The 19,539-nt window shown below is 42.1% G+C and overlaps 2 protein-coding genes and 1 long non-coding RNA gene across 5 annotated transcripts in view; all 3 read right to left on the reverse strand.

Moving 5' to 3' along the window:
- LOC106456155 (uncharacterized) overlaps nt 1-329 on the reverse strand; it is a 4,275-nt gene extending 3,946 nt beyond the window's left edge. The window contains exon 1 of the long non-coding RNA XR_001290319.1: nt 87-329. This is a non-coding gene — a long non-coding RNA (uncharacterized LOC106456155). The remainder of the gene's footprint in view (nt 1-86) is intronic.
- Nucleotides 330-468: 139 nt separating this feature from the next.
- On the reverse strand, nt 469-2,499 carry fam133b (family with sequence similarity 133 member B). Its single transcript, XM_013909727.1, has 4 exons — nt 2,336-2,499; nt 1,526-1,623; nt 1,128-1,206; nt 469-561 (listed from the first exon to the last, which is right to left on the reverse strand). Exons 1-4 carry the CDS (start codon nt 2,357-2,359, stop codon nt 469-471), a joined length of 294 nt encoding a protein of 97 aa, XP_013765181.1. The 5' UTR covers nt 2,360-2,499.
- Nucleotides 2,500-5,080: 2,581 nt separating this feature from the next.
- The window catches only part of cdk6 (cyclin dependent kinase 6), a 37,785-nt gene continuing 23,326 nt past the window's right edge, over nt 5,081-19,539 (reverse strand). For all 3 annotated transcript variants that reach the window (XM_005728720.1, XM_005728721.1, XM_013909764.1), the window contains 4 exons: nt 15,404-15,513; nt 8,127-8,177; nt 7,671-7,806; nt 5,081-7,139 (listed from right to left, as the gene is read on the reverse strand). In XM_005728720.1, coding sequence (XP_005728777.1) covers nt 6,987-7,139; nt 7,671-7,806; nt 8,127-8,177; nt 15,404-15,513 — 450 coding nt within the window. In that variant the 3' untranslated portion in view covers nt 5,081-6,986. The remainder of the gene's footprint in view (nt 7,140-7,670; nt 7,807-8,126; nt 8,178-15,403; nt 15,514-19,539) is intronic.

A 19,539-nucleotide genomic window follows, 5' to 3' on the forward strand; every position in this document is an offset into this window, starting at 1 on the left:
AAAAAAAAAAAAAATCGTGATTCTCATTTTATGCAAAATCGTGCAGCCCTACATGAGATGTAAAATGAATCGTAAAAGGACCTTACCTCGTCATCTGACTCTGAGGAGGAGCTGCTGGAGGAATCAGAACTCGATGAGGAGGAGGAAGATGAAGAATGCTTGACCAAAACACAGTGGAAGCAGGGTTCATTAGATATGAGGTTATTCGATTGTTTGAAAAAACAAACTGCATTTACAGGCTTGAATAAGAGACGAGTTTAGAAAACATGCACTCTGTGTGTATGTATCAGTAACACGGCACAGCTGTTAATCAAAATACTGGAGGTCTCTCCTCACCCTGCTGGATTTCTTCTTCTCCTTCTTCTTTTTCTAAACACAAATGCCAAGCAAACGAAGCACAGAGAAACAAAAAGTGAGTAAAGGTGAGAAATAAAAATAATACTTCATGAATCTGATACAGGATTCATATCATACCTCTTTTTTGTCTTTCTTCTCCTCCTTGTCCTTTTCACTTCCGCCTAACATTTTCTCTCTGTTTTTGGCGAGTTCTTTCCTCCATCTCTTAAAAAGCAAGAAACAATGTTACCAAAATAGTATGTGGTGTTTATCCAGTAACTGTTTCAATAAGGTGCAATATTTTCATCTAATATGAATTACAATGTGGCTACAGTGAGAAACAGTGATGACGCTTCAGATGCTGTACACAATTAAATAAATTTAAAAAGCTCTCAAGCTCTCACAGTACGGGCATGTTTCCATTGCAAACACAGATTTCCCCTAAGGTAAAATATGTGCTCCGAGTCCATTGTATCAAACATTCTCACACTTTTACATAAACAGCCAATTAATAATAACCAACTAACCAAACAAACACATCTTTGGACTGTGGGAGGAAGCCAGAGTACCAGGAGGCACAGAAAGGCTCCAGCTGAACAGGATGTTTGAACAAGTGCACCCCTGTGCCACCCACAAATTAAATAAATTTAAGATTTCGTTTATCTTTTTAACTTATAGACAAGTAAGGCCGCCATGGAGTATTAAAAGTAAGCTAACTCCAGAGGAAAACTGTGTTGATTAACAGCCCAGTTCATGCCTGTTCAAATACTTTGTATATAATGCAAACGTACCTCGTTCATTTTGTCCTCAAAGTCAGCCAGGGCTCGAGAGCCCTTTTTCTTCTTCTCCAGCTGTTCCTTTAGCTCCTCCCTGATAAACACAATAAATAATTTTTTAAAAACGGATTTAATTCCAAAAGTGTCACCTTTTGGGAAAGACTGAATTATTCTAGTTAAAGGTGAGGTTAGTATTCTTATTTAGGAATCACTAATAGCTTTATTTACTTAATACTGTTCATACGCTTTAGAGTTTTGAATTTATTATAACCCCTTAACAAAGATTGTGCTGCCAGATATGTGCACCTTGACTCCTTTGGCTCTTTAATAGTACACCAAAAATGTTCTTGTGGTGATGATAAAGTGAGGACACAACTTTACACCACTAAGCTGCAAATCTGCCCTTTACTTACCATGTTGGTCGAGGTCTGCTTAAATAATCCTGAATGGTTGGCCCAGAGCCCTGTACCGGCCCCCTGGCTCGTGCAGCAGCAATGGGGTTAATGTAAGCCTGAAACACAGACAAAAGCATTCATTTCCATCCTTCTAATAGAGGGACACTTAAAATATGGCATAATGCATTGCAATTCACCAGTACTACATGCTGGATCGCTAAAATAGCTGTGAAACAGGGCAAACAGAGCCTGGGCATGGGGTTTACAGCAGGACTCTGCTACTGTGTAAGATGTATGTGTACCTGGAGCCTCCCCGAGGCATTGGCTAACATTAAAGGGGGAGACACTTGGAAAACGCTCAAAAGTAACACCAACATTAACATTAGCAGGCACAGCGCATTTAAACAACATTTAAAACAGGGACTGGAGTACACAAATTACAGTAGTAATCAGTAAACAAGTAGTTGCTGTATTTTCTGCCAATCAACGACGGTCAAGGCAGTTCGCCTAAGAACCTGAACTACTCCCAAATTTAGGATTACCTTCTGATGCACTAAGCTAACGTTAGCTTTGCGTCGATCAAGCTGTTTGAAAGCCTAAAGATTAAAGAAACCAATCTACACTGTTGCATTTCCAAGCTAAGTGTGTATATGCGCGGCTAAACTAACCACCGTACACAGCAGGCCTAGCATCACAATACCTAGTGGACACGTACGTAAGCTAACCAATGCTAACTGCAGCGCTAGCCCGTTTATTTTTATCTTGTTTACTAAATGTCACGCGGTATATATGCAAATAATTTTAATCAAATTATGCGGCACCACTCACCACTCGATTGTCTCTCTTGCCCATATCGAGTCAGCAATGGGGAACAATATCCAAGAGAAAGAACAACCATTTGTGTCACCTTGCTAACATTTACGTAGCCACTTCGAGTTGATAAAAGCTCGACTGATTCTTCTTCTTCGGCTGCACAATAGGCGGCTGCCGTCGCAAATACTACACTACTGCCCCCTTCTGGAAAAGAGTAGGATTTTATGTCAGAATCCAAGTAGTGTTGTGCGACATTGCGAAATAAGCCAGAAATTAATGCTATTACTAATACTTTTATTTTACTTCTTCTTCTGGCCGCTCCGTTTAGAGGTCACCATAGCTGATCCTCTTTCCCCCATCTCACCCTATCGCAAGCATCCTCCTCTGTCACACCAACTCTCTGCATGTCTTCCTTTTTTCTTCTTGCCTTGCAGCTCCATCTTCAACATCCGTTGTCCACTATATCCACTATGCCTCTACTGTACAGGTCCAAACCATCTCAGCCTCGCCCCTCTAACTCTAACTGCCGAACCTGAGCTGTCCATCTGATATACTAATTTTTAATCATGTCCATTCTGCTCACTACCAGGTTGACATCTTCATCTCCACCTCCCGTCTTTTTGTCACTCATACATCATAGCAGGTTTCATTATCATCTTGTAAACCTTCTCTTTACTCTTATGGTTATTCTTCTGTCACAAATGATCCCTACGACATTCTCCTCCCTGCCTAACCCCTTTTTCGCCTCTCTTGTGCACTGCCTGTTGCTTCGCATGGTTGACCCCAGGCATTTAAACTCATCTACCCTCACTATCTCTGCTCTTTGCTGTTTCACTGTTACACCTGTTTCCCTCTCATTCATACACATTGTGAGAAAGTATTAAAGCAGGTGGCATGTTTCAGTTCCCCTATGATATGCAGAGATAAGGAGTAGGTTGTAAAGAAGAATAGAAAAGCAGGAAACTACAAAGGAACAGTTGGGGAGTGTACCTTTCTATGTGAACGGTAGGGGGTGTGGCCTTGAATGTCATTGATAAGGAAACAACGTATTCTTTGTATGACTCGGTTTGCTGACTGTAGTGGGCGTAGGGTGGGCTCACCTGTAACCCCCGTGTCTAATCATGTGATTTAAAGGTTGCAAGATGCTTGTGGGACTACTAGATAAATATAGGACAAGTCCCTTAAGGGAGCGCCCAGAGCCTTTATAATGAACAGATTGAGGAATTGCTCCTCAGATCCACTTGGTGCTTGCTGTGGCTGCATGTAGTGTGATCTCCCAACGCGCATTGGTGTTAAAGCTTTGATGAACGAAAACTTCAGCCTCATCTGACTCTTCTTCTCCAGCTGGGATATCAAACGGATCGGTGAGGTCGAGAAGTGAACCTGAACATGTATTCTGTTGTTTCAGTACTTTCTCTAGTCCCACAAAGTCCGTGCATTTCCTGACCTTCTCCATCAGCACTGAAAGCAAACAGATTCGTAGCGCTCTTTCTCAGCATGAAGCCACACTCCTGCTCACTAATCGCCTCTTTCCCATTTCTTCATGTACGCCTCACGAGCGTTATCCCTCTGTATTTACTCCAACCCTGATAAATAAGTCCAAACAACATTAATAAAAAGCTGCTTTTTATTCAGCTGGTGCAACATAATAATAAGACACCGATGCATTCATACACAAGTATAATGCCAATCTGAGTGATGGATGAAGCGACGTTCAAAAATAGTGACACTGCTTAGAGTTCAGCAGTGGAGTTCAGTTGTTATGAGACTGAAGAGCATTACAGATCGGTTAAATCATAAGAAAGCACACAGTGACTGTATTAACTGTAATGAGATTAAAGCAGTCAATATTTTAAATGTAAACCTCCGTGTCTAATGCAGTTGTAGCTTTCATTGCATTGTAGATGCCACCAGAAATGAGTCGTTATCAAATAGAAAAAAAAAATTTAAATCACACAGTGTTAAGCAGACATGTATTTCTGTCATGTTTGCCACCTGGCCATTAGTTTGTGGCAAGAACAGTTTATACAGGCAGTTATCTTCAGACAGTAAGAACTACAGTAACATATATTTGATAAATAGTAAAGACAGTAGATTGTGATCAATGATACGATCCTTAGACAGCTTGACAGAGAACCTGAAGAAGTTGTATTGTAGTCATTCAGTAACCCAGAGATGTGCAAACTGTGCCCGAAAGGTTTCGGACGTCCGTGGAGAGAACCTGAGAAAGTCAGAGATTGAGTCTGTGTGTGTCTGTGTCTGTGTGCTAAAAGCACTACCTGTTACGAAACCCAAAAACAAAAACCAGTGTTACAAAGTTACTGTTCTGCAAGAACTACTAAATACAAAAATACAACTCTGGAAAAACTTGCTTTTACCTTGCGGGTCAAAACTTAACTTGGATAGAACGGCACGCCAAGGTAAAATAAAGCAGAAACTGTACACAAAATATTGTGCATCACATCGTCATCAAAACTACTGGAAAATCCGTAGTAGTTCTCAACACATGGTAAAAGAAATCCATCGGAACAACCCACCCCACGCAAATAAAACAGAAAACAAAGAAACACCTCTTGCCATGCAACATTCTGCAGACCCTCGCTACTCTACGTCTATCCGTTTTAACGACATGTCTATGTGCTGACAAACGCACATATCAAAAGGTTTCTATTGTTACAGCTTGTACTTTAGAACTAGCACAATTTACTGTACAGTACCAATGCTTTTCCTTTATACATTCCTTACAACGTCAAACTATTCTTACACGGACTCTACAATCCTTTAACGAGTTGGCATCACTGGTGTAAGAACACTGTATACCCCAGCATTAAAAATTAAAAAAAAAAAAAAATCAAGTTACAAGTATATAAGACTCGTCAATAAAATTAAAATTAAATACAGAATATTAGTGACACAAAAGTGTGCCAAAAATTCTACCATGTTGAATGAATAGTGCTTGTGGGTCTCTCTTTGACACTTCCTGCAGATCTGTCTGTGCATTACGGTATGATTTGGAAAGAAATAATTGGATTTCACAATAATTATAAAACAAAGAGTTCACGATGGTACAGCTAAAAGTCATTAAAAAGTCAAAGTCTATGTAAGTGGTAGGAACAACTCCAAGATGTCTCATTGTCTCAGCACCGATATCAGCCCCGTTACGAGTTCCTCAATGTGTGCAGAAACCATTAGAATCCCGCTACTGGTCTGCAGTTACTCTACACTTCCACAAGGTGGCACCATTATTATAGGTAAAACTGGAATGATAATGGACATGGCAGTGGGTGGCTGGTTTGTGATGCCTAACAATGTCTGAGTACATGAGCGTGCTTATGTCAGCGGCAGTGGGGACAATAAATGTGCGTGTGAAACGTTCGTCTTCTCACTGCACACACCAGCAGTAAGCAAGCTATTTATAAAAACAAACAAGACAACAAAAATAAAGAGGCAGGTGAGATCCATCCAGGCTCTGGTCTGGTCCTCTATCTCTCTCTCCTGCAGTCCAGAGTCTTTTTTTTTTTTTTTTCCATTGATAAGGATAAACACTGGGCATAAGGAGGTTTCCGCTCTTCGGACTCTACAGTCCCAACTCCAAATCCATATGAGGATTGGGTCACTTTGCATTGTTACACAACATTTCACATCCTGAAAGCAGCATTTACAATCCATCAGTTCGTGGAAGGATGACAGCTTGTGTGTGCAGGGTTCTGGGGGGCATTTGGTGCCATCCGTTTGACGCCATCTTCACCCGCTCCCTGCTCCCCAGAGCGTTTTATACGCCCCAGGGGGAAAGTATTTGCCCACTGCAGTCTGTTTTAGGCTTCGTTTTATATGTAACGTAAAACCAACATTAGTGATGCTTTTTTTGACACTGATTATCAGAAAAAAAGTCATAAAGACAGAACATTTAACGAAGCTACCTATTAAGGAGTGCGAATGTTACCGCTCTAAACCGTGTCACACTTTGCATCAGCTCATACAACTCATTGCTTATCAGGTTTCTGGTATCAAGGGTCTCTACCTTTCAAAATAAAGCATCTCCAGGTGACTGCTGTTGTGATTTGGCCTTTATCTTTCCGGAATAAATAAAACTGAATTGAACTAATGTGGCTGAGCGCTGCTGATGGAGACCCAGATGTGCTGTTGTTTAGTTAAGATCACGCCTGCAGGGCCCAACAGCTGGAAAATCTCATTACTTGTCAGCCTGTATTTGGCACGTAGGGCAAACATTAAAACACAGCTCGGCAATCGCCCTCAACTAAAGCTTTCTGACCAATAACTAAGTGCTATAGGTTGGTGGTGACGCATCTTTGCAGGAGGCCACTGAGCCCTTGAGGAGAGAGATCAATAAAGCAAAGGATAGATTTTGAAATTCACAATGTAAACCTCATCACAGTGTGGCGTCATCATGATGGAGAAAAGCTGCAGTACTCAAACACTGATGCCTTTTCTGGACTCTCCTGTAACCAGCTGTTTTGTTTTTACTTGATTTGAGTGGATTTGTTGAAAGGGAAACCTTTTTTTGGTAATCAGTGCCAAAAAAACCTTTAATGTACTTTGATTTAACGCTGAAATAAAACATGACAAACTTTTTAGGAACGCTACGGTAAATACTTATAGCCAGGGGAGCGGGGGGGGGGGTTAAAGGGGAAAAAAAAGAGGACTTTCAGGCACTCCTCTCCTCCATCGTGGACTTGTTGCTGGGGATGGGCTGGGCTGCGTACACACTTCTGCTGTGGCTGTCCACGCTTTGAAAGTAGGGGTGACTCAGCGCAGTGAAGGCCGATATTCTCCTGGACGGGTTGAAGGTGAAGAATTGCTGCGGGGAGGGAGAGGAAAAGAAGATAATGAGAGACCACCAAGTATAGATGCTTGTTTACATTTCTAGGTTGAATAAAATATTGCGTGCAGCTCGGTTCCCACGCTGTTTTTAAAATCAAAATCGATGCTCCAAAATGCAATAATCCTGATGAACGATCGATTATATTTGTGCTTTTATAAACAAGCCGAACTACAAGTTGGGTATAAATCTGCTCGATGGTGAAGTAAGCGCTTTGCTTCATGCATTTATTTTCCACACATAAGGATTTCAGGCTCCATGTTCAGAAAAAACAAGGAGTTAGAAGATATAAAATGTATATAAAAAACAAAAACAAAAAAACAATAAAATGGTACAAGGTCGTCAAGGTTACTGACAGAAGTTGTTTTGTTAGCTTAGCTCCTCGTAGCGCTTTGGCCCATAAATAAATGTGCACGATGCCATAAAGGTGACAGTGATGAACAAGTGACAGCTTTAAAAACATTTTCCATGCAATCTTTTGGGGACACACATGAGAGTTACACTACAAACCATTAACAAGGCCCGTCCCTGCTCGTCCATGTCTGGAACTAGGTCTTCTATTGGTTTCGGGGGCCGGGGTGTGAAGGCACTCTGTGGCAGGGCTACTTCCTGGGGCCAGTCTTCTGCCGAGGGTACCCCAACAACACTGTGGAATCATACAGCTCATCAGTGTCTTCATCATCGGCAATGGGAAGCATTCACCACTTAATTCCAGTTCAGAGCATTTTTAAGGATTATCCATGAGTGTTGGTAAAGACTGGGGGGGGCACGAATACATGCACCCCAGAAAAGCAGTGTGGGTTATCTGATGGGTTTTTCATTAATTAGAAAAACAGTAGATGAGTGCATGCTCTGCCCTTAATGTTTAGGCAAAGGTTTGACTGAATCTTCCAAAATTCCACTGAGTTGAAAGAAAATATAACCGAGCCTGAGGAGAAATGGAAAACAAGAGTAGTCATTACTTACTCAAAAATCTTTCCAAGCTGATCAACATCCGAGTTTCCTCTAAACAGCGGCCTAGAAAACAGAAATTATAAAAAAAGGTTAGTTTAGTTTCTACATATTATGTTGCAAAAACAAAACAAAACCCGGAAATGCAGAAAAAGTAAAATGTAAAGATTCGGTTCTCTCTTTTGTAACCTGCTTTAGATAGGAGTCGTTTTCCCATGGTACGCTGTAAGACCAACAGCCCTGACATATAAGCTTTTGGCTCGAGGAATGTGGGACTCCGATGTGAACGTTTTGAAGTAGCCACACGCTCGCAGCTCCATCCCAGGGAACAGGGATTGTGGAGCAGTGTTGGTGGTGCTGCTGAGGATGGGGAGGGAAGGAAACGGGGGATGAAAGGAGGGAGGAGAGCGGCAGCAGGGCTGCTGGTGGTTCCTGTGGCTTTGGGCAGTCTTCGGGTGCCCGTGCTTGGCATGGGATCAGCACAGATTCCAGTAGTCATCATCAGCACAAGCCTGGCAGTCGCCACACGGGACAGAAAAAGCCTTTTTATCCCGTGTGTGTGTGTGTGTGAGTGAGAGAGAGAGAGTGCGAATGTCTGCTTTTGCTCTTGCTGACTGAATGCGTGGAGGAAATTGGGAGGAAAAGGCGTTTGAAAGAAAAGTTGGATTATCCTAACAGAGAAAGAGGTATAGGAGCTGGAGCTTCCTGTCAAAGTTCCTCTGAGGGGAAATAAGGAGGTCCTGTTGTCACAAGAGGGGACTTGTTTAACATCGCACACACCACCACTTTTAGGCTAAACGAGATTAATATTTCTAAGTGTTCCTCACAAAACGAACACACAAGGCTCAGAAGGGGAAACAGCTCTCTCTCTGTTTCTTTTTTAAAAATACATTCCACTTCGTTACTGTGTTTGCTCACCAGCAGATGTCAATGTAGTGCCAGGGTATCATCATATAGATGTGCCTTTATGCATGCCTGTCTGCATTTTGTATCCAGGCCTTAGTACACCTCAAGTGCACCCCACTTAACTGAACTCAACAGAGACTGGTTTAGCCACCATGTGCTCCTTGTGCTTTCCCACTTGCAGGAAGCTTTGCATAGCTTACACCCACACTTTCCTACAGTGGAGACACTGGGGATATTAGTCACACAAAAGGTGTTTGGAACATTTTTACTGTGACAGCAGACTCCCTGTCACAGGCTTAAGTTTGGAAGTGGAATTAAGATCTTAGTTTCTTTCCAGTGTTCAGAAATGGTGTCCTTGAGTAACGGATGTCTCAAAAATGATTGCATATGCAGGTCTTTTAGGGCAAGGCATCGCACTGAGAACTTTGAAAGGCATGTAAGATCAGACCAAACCAGTTTCTGACTGTTGCAAACGAAAAAAAGAGAAAAAAAAAAATCACCTACAGCAAAGTTATCATGCCAAAACAAGTAGGGCTGATAATTCCGAGAGGTCCATTTTTAAACCTGGAGTGGTTTGTTGGTTTGTTGAAGGGGGATAACTGGATTCACACAGAGCTGGCCGCTGGCATGCACACACAGTCAGCAGCTGAGTGCGAGTGCTCGCGCCCTGGCATCGTTTCCCACCCTGAGATTTGCACGTACAAATCCCAATGCCCATGCACAACGCCACACAAGTGGCTGCAGTGAAAAGGCCGAGACCGAGTTGGGACAGGCAGCTGAGTCACGCATCCTTTAGTGCCAGCACGGCGTCGTCCCACATTCCTTTGAGAGAACCTCTGGAATGCGCGTGTGAATTCGCATGTTTGCACGTGAGCGTCTCGAACTATCTAAGTGGGAGCTGGAAAGAAATGAGGTGTGTGTGTTGGACTGCGGACTTTTCACGCAGGGTATCCCGCGCTGTACTGCATGCACGCGTGCATGCAAGGGTGTGCTTTTGAGAATTTATCAATCGAGTTCCAAACTGTGAGAAAGTCAACACGGATGTGGGGCCTCTCCCGGGCCATTAACGAACCGCGTTCAACCTTTTTGGTTAGGGGAATGTCAACAAGCACAAGCTCTCTCCAAAATTCATTCGAACTGTGACTCACCCAACACCATCCCAGCCATGCAGATGCAGACTTGTATAATATTTGCTCAAATTCCTTTGAGAGCAACTATTCTCACTACAGTACATAGTCATTAAAAACACTTTTAATGACCATGTACTCTAATAGCATGTTTGGTGGTGAAAGTGAAGAAGAATGTGCTTATGAGTCATGAAACCTTTGAAGTCTCATGACTCAAAGAAAGACTTCACATGTTTCTGGCCTGAGACGCGACGTGGTGCGTCAAAAATGGGGGTCATGGCTGCTCGTGGGGGGTTTTAGGCTTACTTTCAAAATTACATCTAACCTATGAACTGACTGTTTCTTCTTCACTCAGCCTTTTTCACTCTGTGCTTATAAACTACTCTGCATTTAAATCATTAGTTATGAATCTCTGGTGTTCTTCCACAGGGCATCTTAACCAGTCGAGTCAGATGGCTGGCCCTCTCTGAGACAGTTTGTGTTGGAGGTTTCTTCCTGTTAAAAGGGAGTTTTTCCTTGCCACTTTCTCTAGGTGCTTGCTCATAGAGGTTTGATTGTTGGAGTTTTCCTCTGATATTGCAACGTGAAGATGCTACAATAATGCAAAGTCCAACCCGACATCTTGCAAACCAAACAAAATCAAAGTAAGCAACAGAAAACAGGAGACCAATTATTTTTCCTTTGTTTTCTATCATATATGTACAGACGGTTTAGTCCTGCAGTGTAGATGCTCACAGCGGTGAGTATAAACCAAAAGATCAGGGTTAACAGCTCAAAATGCTTCAGCTAATCTTTTTTACTACTCTGGATTCTATGATGTCAGAGCTCTTTATGTCGTCACAACTCTGGTTCTGAGCGGTCGCTTTACCTGACCAACTATCTGTTTCCGAGGGGGCACCCAATCAGAAGAAAGCTGACTTAAAGGCTGATGGACGAATGAAGGGGGCTCCAACAAGTTCTAGTATAAGACAAATTTGACTTTCAATCATGCAAAGATTTTCTCTAGTGGAGCAAGGAATAAAAATGTTTAGCTAGCAATGAGCATAACAGATCTCCTTTAAAAGTGGTAAACAATTATTCTGAAAAACAGCTTAATTGTGAGCATAGAGGTCTGCTTTTGTGCCCGTGAGCTGTCAGCATTTCTAATCTCAATTTCAATATAACTGCAAAACTAACAAACACTGCTTTCTCTCAATATCTTGCTTTCTTTCTCTTCTCCCAGGTGCCCTTTAATCTCTGACAGGTGGCCTTTTAAAAGCCATCTTAATCACCCGCTGAGACTGTGCAGAGAAGTGCGTGTTCGTGTGCGTTTGTGGCCATCAAAGAGCTTTGCCTTACCTTCTACCTTAAAGCAAAGTTGGGCAGATGCCAGATTTTGAAAATGAACTACACAAACCAACACACTTCAAAGTTTATTGTGTCAGGGTGCGAGGAGATGTACTGCATTCAACTGCTCACTCTGATCAGGGCTGCAGGCAGAACCAGTCTGTGCTTTTAAATGAGCACCATATAACACAAGGACAGACCTTTTGTACACAGATTAAGCACACATTGTTTCTACTATTTGACTTAAAAATGTTTGATTACAGATCAAGATCAGTTTTTTCACGACTGTAAAAGACGCATTGATGGGAAATAAACTTTGCTTTGTTCTCTTCATTTAAAGCCTGACCTTCAATAAAAAAATTCCAGCTTGACCTTGCCACAAGTATGGAAAGTACCATACATCACTGACATTGAATGAAGTAGTTACGAGCATGACTGTGAATACATTACCTCTAAAACTTATTCGAAATTCACCCATAAACCGCTGAAAATATTTGAAATGCGGTGCACAGACACAATTTCTGAACGCCAATGATGAGGATAACGCTTTATACCTGGCGCCACAAACTGAAAACCTGTAAATGCTTCACCTGCTTTGCATGATTCGGAGTTTGAAATAATCCTGCTTATTTTTGGACCGCGGCCCCCTTTAATTCATCACCGGTCTCCGTTCCCCCACCCTTCAAGGCCGACTATGAGAAACTTTTGACAGCAGAGGGGGACTTCTGTGACCACAGCTGTGTCATTCAGATGACCATACAAGGGATCTCTGCTCTCACCGAAACCTCTGCATACGCTGACCTCATGAAACTTTGGCCATGTTTCACGATTACACATCATTACGAAAGTGCACGTATGGCGTGCGTATGCGTTTTGTTTTTTGATAAATATATGAACAACAGGAAAATAAGGAAACTTGAAAAAAGTTTGAAAGATGTCAAATGACGTGGGAACGTAAGTTCGAAGAGAAGCTATACTGTGAAGTGGTCTCGATTTAAATGTTGCAAACTAAGAGAATGAAACCTAAATCCTAATTATAAAACTAAGTATCAAAGCAGTCTCTCACAGTCCCAAAAGACCCATCTTTTTGTCCAATGCATGAAAACTTGTAAAGCATCATTAAAATACGGCCACCTGCCAAGATTTAAATAGCCGGCAAACAAATTGAGCTTGATCAAACAACTCTTAGATCAAGTTTCATCACGGCACCATTTGTCAACAAGATACTCCGAAAGTGCCTCTGCGTGTTTTTGTGCAGCACGACTAGATGTTAGCCTTGGGTAACCTTTTGATAGAGGAACCTATACATTCCCATCAGGTCCCAAGTACAGAGCGTGGGTTGCTGTGTGCGGCCGTGCATGCTGGGGTAAGGAGTCGTTTGGGGAAGGAAGCAGGGCTGCTTCTCTTGGCACTTAGCCCTACCTCAGAAAGACTGTTATTATCTACTGTAGAACACACCACAGCCTGGCGCGGCCTCTCTACTCTCAATTAAAGCATACATTTTATACATACTATAGCACCTTAAAAACATTAAATCAACGTCGCCTTAATGTGACGAGGATAAAACTGCATCTTTTTGCCCCCCGTCTTTTCTTTCTTCCAAAAGCCCAAAAACAGGCAGTTGTAACTCTTTTTTTTTTTTTTTGGGTGAAAACTGTCCGTTATTAGCTTGGCTCGCCAGCATGAAGTTCGTTAGACCACAAACTGACAAATACCTACACCAAGTAGAAGTAGAATCTAGACTTGCATGCTGCAACCACAGCAGACAGCAGTGTTACTGTAATGGCTTGATAAGCCAACCGAAATGTGATTCCTCGCTGCTCATAACGCATCTGACAGGTGTCATTTGAGGAAAAGATGACTACAGTAAGAAACTCCCAAATAACCGATTGTGACGAGTGATTTCAGTTCGTGTTTTTCAAGTAAAATTAGAGCAATGATACAAAGGACGCCCGTGGCCCTCTTCGTCGAGCTGCTCCTTTGTGAGCGATCGTAAATACAACAGTCAAAGAAAACTTAAAGCTGTTTACATGGGAACATTTTTATGAGTATTGACACAAGGGGTAAAAATCAAACTTGGGTCACAGATAATAACTGGATTTTTTAATTTATTTTTTTTAAACCGTAAATGTGGTCAACCCACCAGTAAAGAAGACGTTTTGATGTCCCAAAAATGTGTCTATTATATTATTTAATTCTTACTATTACTGCAACTTATATGATAAAATGAACAGTCAGATAATTTATGAGGGGCTACAGAGACTTTTTTTTTTTTTTTTGCCTCCATGACTCAGTTATCAGATTTTATTGCAAACAAGTATGAAGGAGTATTTAATATTAATGACACAATGACTTTGTTCCAGTCCCCCATATCACTTCTCATGTCTGTAACCTCCCCAAGTGATTCGGTTAAAGTGCTGTGCTCACTGAGGAATGTCATCATTACTCAATCATTACTTAACAACACAGTAAAGGGACTTTGCTGGGTATTTTCCCTTCCACACTGCTTTGGCGTAACCCAAATAAGAGAAATTACAATAGCTATCAAGAGTTTGTTGGAACAGAAATAAAACTTCATCAGTCTTGGGTTGGACACCCTTTTCCCTTCAGAAATGCCTTAATTGCTTGTGGCACAGATTCAACAAGTGGCTCTAAAAATTCCTCAGAGTTTTTGCTCCACGTTGACATTACGGAGTCATTCAGTTGGTGCAGATTTGTCGGCTGCACACCCACGAGGTTAATCTTCCGCTGCACCACATGCCAAAATGCTGCATTGGATTGATATCTGGTGTCTATGGAGGCCATTTGAGTACAGTGAAATCATTGTTATGATGATATGAGCTTTGTAACATAGCACTTTATCTGCCATCAGAAGATGGGTACTCTGTGGTCTGTGGTCATAATATTCAGGTAGGCTGTGGCATTTCAACCATACTTATTTGGCATTGAGCATAATTTTAAATGGCACAAAAATATCCCACACACCATCACACCATAACCAGCAGACTAAACCTTTGATACTAGGCAGGATGGATTTATGCTTTCATGTTCACCCCAAATTATGACGCTAACATCCGAATGCTGCAGCAGAAATAGAGACTCATCAGATCGAGCAACATTTTTCCAATTATCTGTGGTTTAAACTTGGTGAACTTGTGTAAACTATAGCCTCAGTTTCCTTTTTTTTGGCTGAATAGGTGGTCTTCTGTTATTAAAGCTCATCTGCTTTCAGATTGGACATGTTGATCTGGTCGTCTTGACCGTGTCAACACGTCTAAAAGCACCGATTCGCTGCTATGTGATCGGCTAATTCGTATAAACAAGAAATTAAGCAGGTATACCCAATATAGTGGCTAGAAGTCTCTATACCATGCAACGTCACATCTTGGCAACAGGAAAGCGGGTCATCTATAAGGTCTACATGGCCTTAAGCACAGCCCCGAATCCCAAATTGTCTCTTATATAACCGTTAGCCTAAGTGTGTATATCACAGATAAAGACTTACAGTGCATTGAATAAGGTGTTGCACAGATGTGTGTGCAAATAGGTGATGTGGTTAGTAAGACCCAGCAAAGTGCTATTAAAAAAAGATACCAGTGAAAACAATCAAGACAACATGACGCTCACAAAGAGTCTGAATTTGAAGACCAAAGTCTAACATGTGTTTAGACTTTACCGCCAAGGTGCGTCAACACTAAACCTCTGAATGAAATGTGATCGTGTGACTCGGGAAGCATTTGTGAAAACTTCGACAGAATCCTTCCACATTATGTTTATTGTATGGTACACTGCTCAACAGTAAAAGTACCAGAATCAACATTAGTGGAAGAAACAAAGGAATAAGAGAAATGCTTAGAGACTTTAACTGAAGTTCAAAGTCAGTCCAGATTTAAACAAGTATAAAGCCCAGATAGCTTTGCCCATCGGCCTCACCTTCTCCTGAACATCTCAGCGAAGATACAGCCGACACTCCACAGGTCCACCGGTGTAGCGTAACTTGACTGGAGCAGCACTTCTGGGGCTCTGTACCACAGCGTCACCACCTGTAACACAGCAGAAAACCCGTCAGGTTTTACAGGACAAAATACACACAAAGACACACAAGTCACTAATGCACAGGGTTAATGCTTCTCTGCCCCCATCTTGAGCTTACGTAAGACATGAAATCATATCTGGCAGGACAGGCCTCCCTGTTCCCATTCTGGTGTACCCACTTCACACAATCTTTCCACATCAATCCACCGGGGAAACTCAGAACTGTACTTTTATTTACAATTGCAGCGTGAACGTCAGTACAGAGGAGCACCTATTACAAAGATGCACAATACATGTCTCAAACCTGGCAGACAACATGTGCATGGGAAATGAAAAGGGGGTGATTAACTGATATCAACCGCCCCGCTCTACCCCTCCTTCCTGTCAAAATAGAGAGAGAGAGGAAAAAAAAAAAAAAAAAGAACACTTCCTGTCTTTTATCAGACTACCCTACATCCACCTGAAGCATCAACAGCAGCCATTTTGTGCTACTTCAAACTAAGCATGTTTTCCAAATTTGTCCCTGTAACTCTCCCTGGGACCTCGCAGTTTGTGTGTGTGGAGCCATGAGCCTGCAGGAAAGCAGCAGCATTGTTAACAGCTACAGTAGGGAAAGCCTCCAGACAAAACTCAGTGACCCCTAGTAAGAGAGTGGACGGGTTCCAGGTGCTTTCCTAAACTCCAGATTTTTCCTACAGCTTTTGGCTGCAGTTCCCCCTCCAGGCACTGCAGGCTGCTTATCTGGATCTTCAAGTCAGGGACGAATGTATGTAAGCAAAGAGGATGCACTGTCACGTAGATATATTTATAGACTTGGCTGGCTCTGCACAAGTATGAAGGAACAATCATTGGATCCTCCCCCTTTTCTTATAAGATCTTATTCAGTCTTAAAATATGCTTGAATAGGTAATTTGAGAGGAATGATCTTCAAAAGAAGTACGCAGTTAAATATAAACTATTAGTGAATGAACTGGGTCATTGTTTATGTGACCGGCACAAGTTGCTTGTGTGTTTCTGACTTGCAGGATTGTGGTGAAAGGAAACTCATGTTGGGTCTGATGCTCCACACTTTGCTTTCAGTATTTTTCAAAAACCTCTGAAACTGCTCTAAAACTTTCAGACACTCACAGCAACCAGGTGACACTTTCACAGACTCTGATTTGGATGATGAGGGTTTATTACTGGAAAGCTAATGAATCCTCATAAGTCCCAGGTGGGCTTTCAGTTGATTGCCAACTAGCCTAAATTACATCCAAAAACTCCACAAAACATGCTACAAGCAATCAGACAGTATTAGTTTAAAGTACTGCAGTGACTAAAGGGTTTATGGTTGCTGGGCTGGTGTCTATTTGCATAGATCTTCACCTGCACAGAAAAGAAGGATTGTGGAAATGTAATCAAAGCACGTTCAAGATTAAAAATGCATGCATTATAAGCAGCAACAGTGGCTGCAGAGGACAGTTTTCATTGTTTTCAAGCACTCGGTTTCACTTCAATATTTAAACTTCTTTCTCTGTTATGTCTTCTCCACAGCAGGGAGGGCCGGGGGTGGTAGCTAAAGGGACCAACAATAGCACAAACACAAACAAACACAGGTAGCCCAGATTACAGTTTGCTCTACATATGTGACAATGCCATCGGGTGCACATACACAACTACGAAGATAAGGGTGTGCAAAGGTCTGCAGAACACATGTGTAGGGGTTTCCTTGTGCAGTGCTGCGTCAGGAGTCGCAGGTAGTGTACAACTGGATTTAAATACATTACTGGCAGGGATAGCTCAGTAGGTAGAGTGGTGGCCCCATGATCGGAAGGTCGGGGGTTCGATTCCCCTGAACAGCTACCCTGAGGTACCCCTGAGCAAGGTACCGTCCCTACACACTGCTCCCCGGGCGCCCAATGGCTGCCCACTGCTTCACTGAGTGAATGGGTTAAATGCAGAGAGCGATTTTCCCCACGGGGACCAATAAAGTACACTTTCTTCTTCTTCTTCTAAATAAATATTCTAGGCCAATCAATTACCAGGTCATCCGGCCATGGAATAGGAATTCCATGGAAATCACTTTATATATGACAGTGGCACGAGAAGTTGTCCTGGATATGTGAGGTGAACTGAGCAAGTGAGCAAATCTCCAAACCGACAAGTGAGATTGATAAGAGGAATAAAAACCTGAGCCGCATTTTTTCTAAAGTGAATGAGACTATTAATAGAGCCAGGGGCCGCATTTTGCAGATGTGTGATACTTTCTCATCTCTACTTCCTGCTTCAGTGGAAATAGGGCGGAAGTTGAGGCTAGTTGGCTGAGATCCGTCGGGCGAGTCACGTGACCAGAAATGAGACACGCATCTGCCAAGTGAGCACACTAAGTGTTAGGGTCATTGACGAATTTTAGAACAGTGAAACCTCAAAGAAAATCATGAATGGAAGTCGCACAGCTTCCCATAGAGCCGGGCTACATACTTTCATTTTAATCAAGGACAGGACTCAACACAGCATTGCTACATTTTTGTTGGAATTTTTTAATTTTTTAAAAGAGATTTTAAGTTTGCAGCAAAGTACTGAGCTCAATCTTCAGTTACAGCATATCTGCATCTGGCGCCTATGGAGATATTGCCATGAGACGTTTAAATGCAGGTCGCCATTTTTAAACATGGATAGATGCTTAACCGACAAATGGCCCGCTCCACGTCTTCCTCTTACGCTTGCAGTTGCAGGCTAAAATGCATATGACCTCAGTCTATTGCATGGATTTGTCACCCTGCAAAGTCAAAAGTCAGGACTCCAATATACACGTATGCACGCACGCACACATGCACACAAACTCACACTCTCACAAAGCCTTCTAGGAAGAACCACAGACCTAGAGCTCAGGGTATATCCGCCTCAGTGAAATGCAGTTATTCGAAAACCCAGCCACAACTGCAGATTAAGGCATATACATAACACATGCATGCACTTGCAGACACACCGGAAGATAGCTGTATTAAGCTTTATTTCAAATATGAAATTACACCCCAGCCACTTGCAAAATACTAAACCATTTTTGTAGCCGTGTATTTATGGCCTTGCATGCCTGCACTGAAGGATAAGCCAGCATTTATTCTAGATTTGTGTTTTTTGTCAATGGTCATCATAAAGGAAACTAAAACCAAAAGCAGATGATTTTTCAGTACTTTCCAATTTCCCTTACTCCATCTTTGACACTTAAATTTATTCCTGCTCAAGACATAAAAAAGTCACATATTTAAAAACATATTTATAGATCATTTTCATCCATATTCTTTGCACTAGATAGTGTTTAGAGAACCAGCTCCCTTTTCTCCATACATCCTCCCTCATCTCTATAAAAAAAAAGCCTATTTCTCTGTTTCTGTAAGTCTATAAAACACACGTGTCTAAAATGCAGTACAGCCCAGACTTAAGTTGGAGAACCTACTGTGTGCATGAGTGGGTTTAGATCACACACAGTTTGACACTATGCATGGAATGCTCAAGCCTGTTGCATCCAACCCCTTGAAAGAAATAAAAAACAACAACTCATCCCTACAATGCTTTGAGTCGAGGCCTAAACACACAACCAAATAACTGTTTTCACAGAGATGATTATAACAACATGTGTCTGCTACAAAATGAAAAAAGGACATTCCACACTTGTAATGTTCCCTTTTGCCCCCCCCCCCCCGCAATCTTCTTCCGACCACGTTTGCATTCCTCCTTCCTTAGTCTCGCTTTCTCACCCTTCTTATTCTCTGTTCTGCTTCACAAATACCCTCATTATACACTCCTGCTCTCCTTTTTCTGCACGGGCTACATGAACACACACAAACTCATGCACGCAGTATAACGAAAAGTCAAAAAAATGGGTCGGTCGTTTTGCATTTTCAATCTGCCTGCGTCCATCTGAAACCCTTCTTCGCCTATGGCACGGAAACAGAAAACCCAGGAGGTGGTCAGATAAAGCCAAATGAGAAAAAAGACAGAGCAAGCTAAGAGCAACACAGCGAGAGAGAGAGATGTAGTGAGTGCACGAGGCT

The sequence above is a fragment of the Pundamilia nyererei genome, unplaced genomic scaffold, assembly GCF_000239375.1.
Source record: "Pundamilia nyererei isolate P.nyererei 1_Seehausen unplaced genomic scaffold, PunNye1.0 scaffold00030, whole genome shotgun sequence".
In the NCBI taxonomy this organism is placed as follows: Eukaryota; Metazoa; Chordata; class Actinopteri; order Cichliformes; family Cichlidae; genus Pundamilia; species Pundamilia nyererei.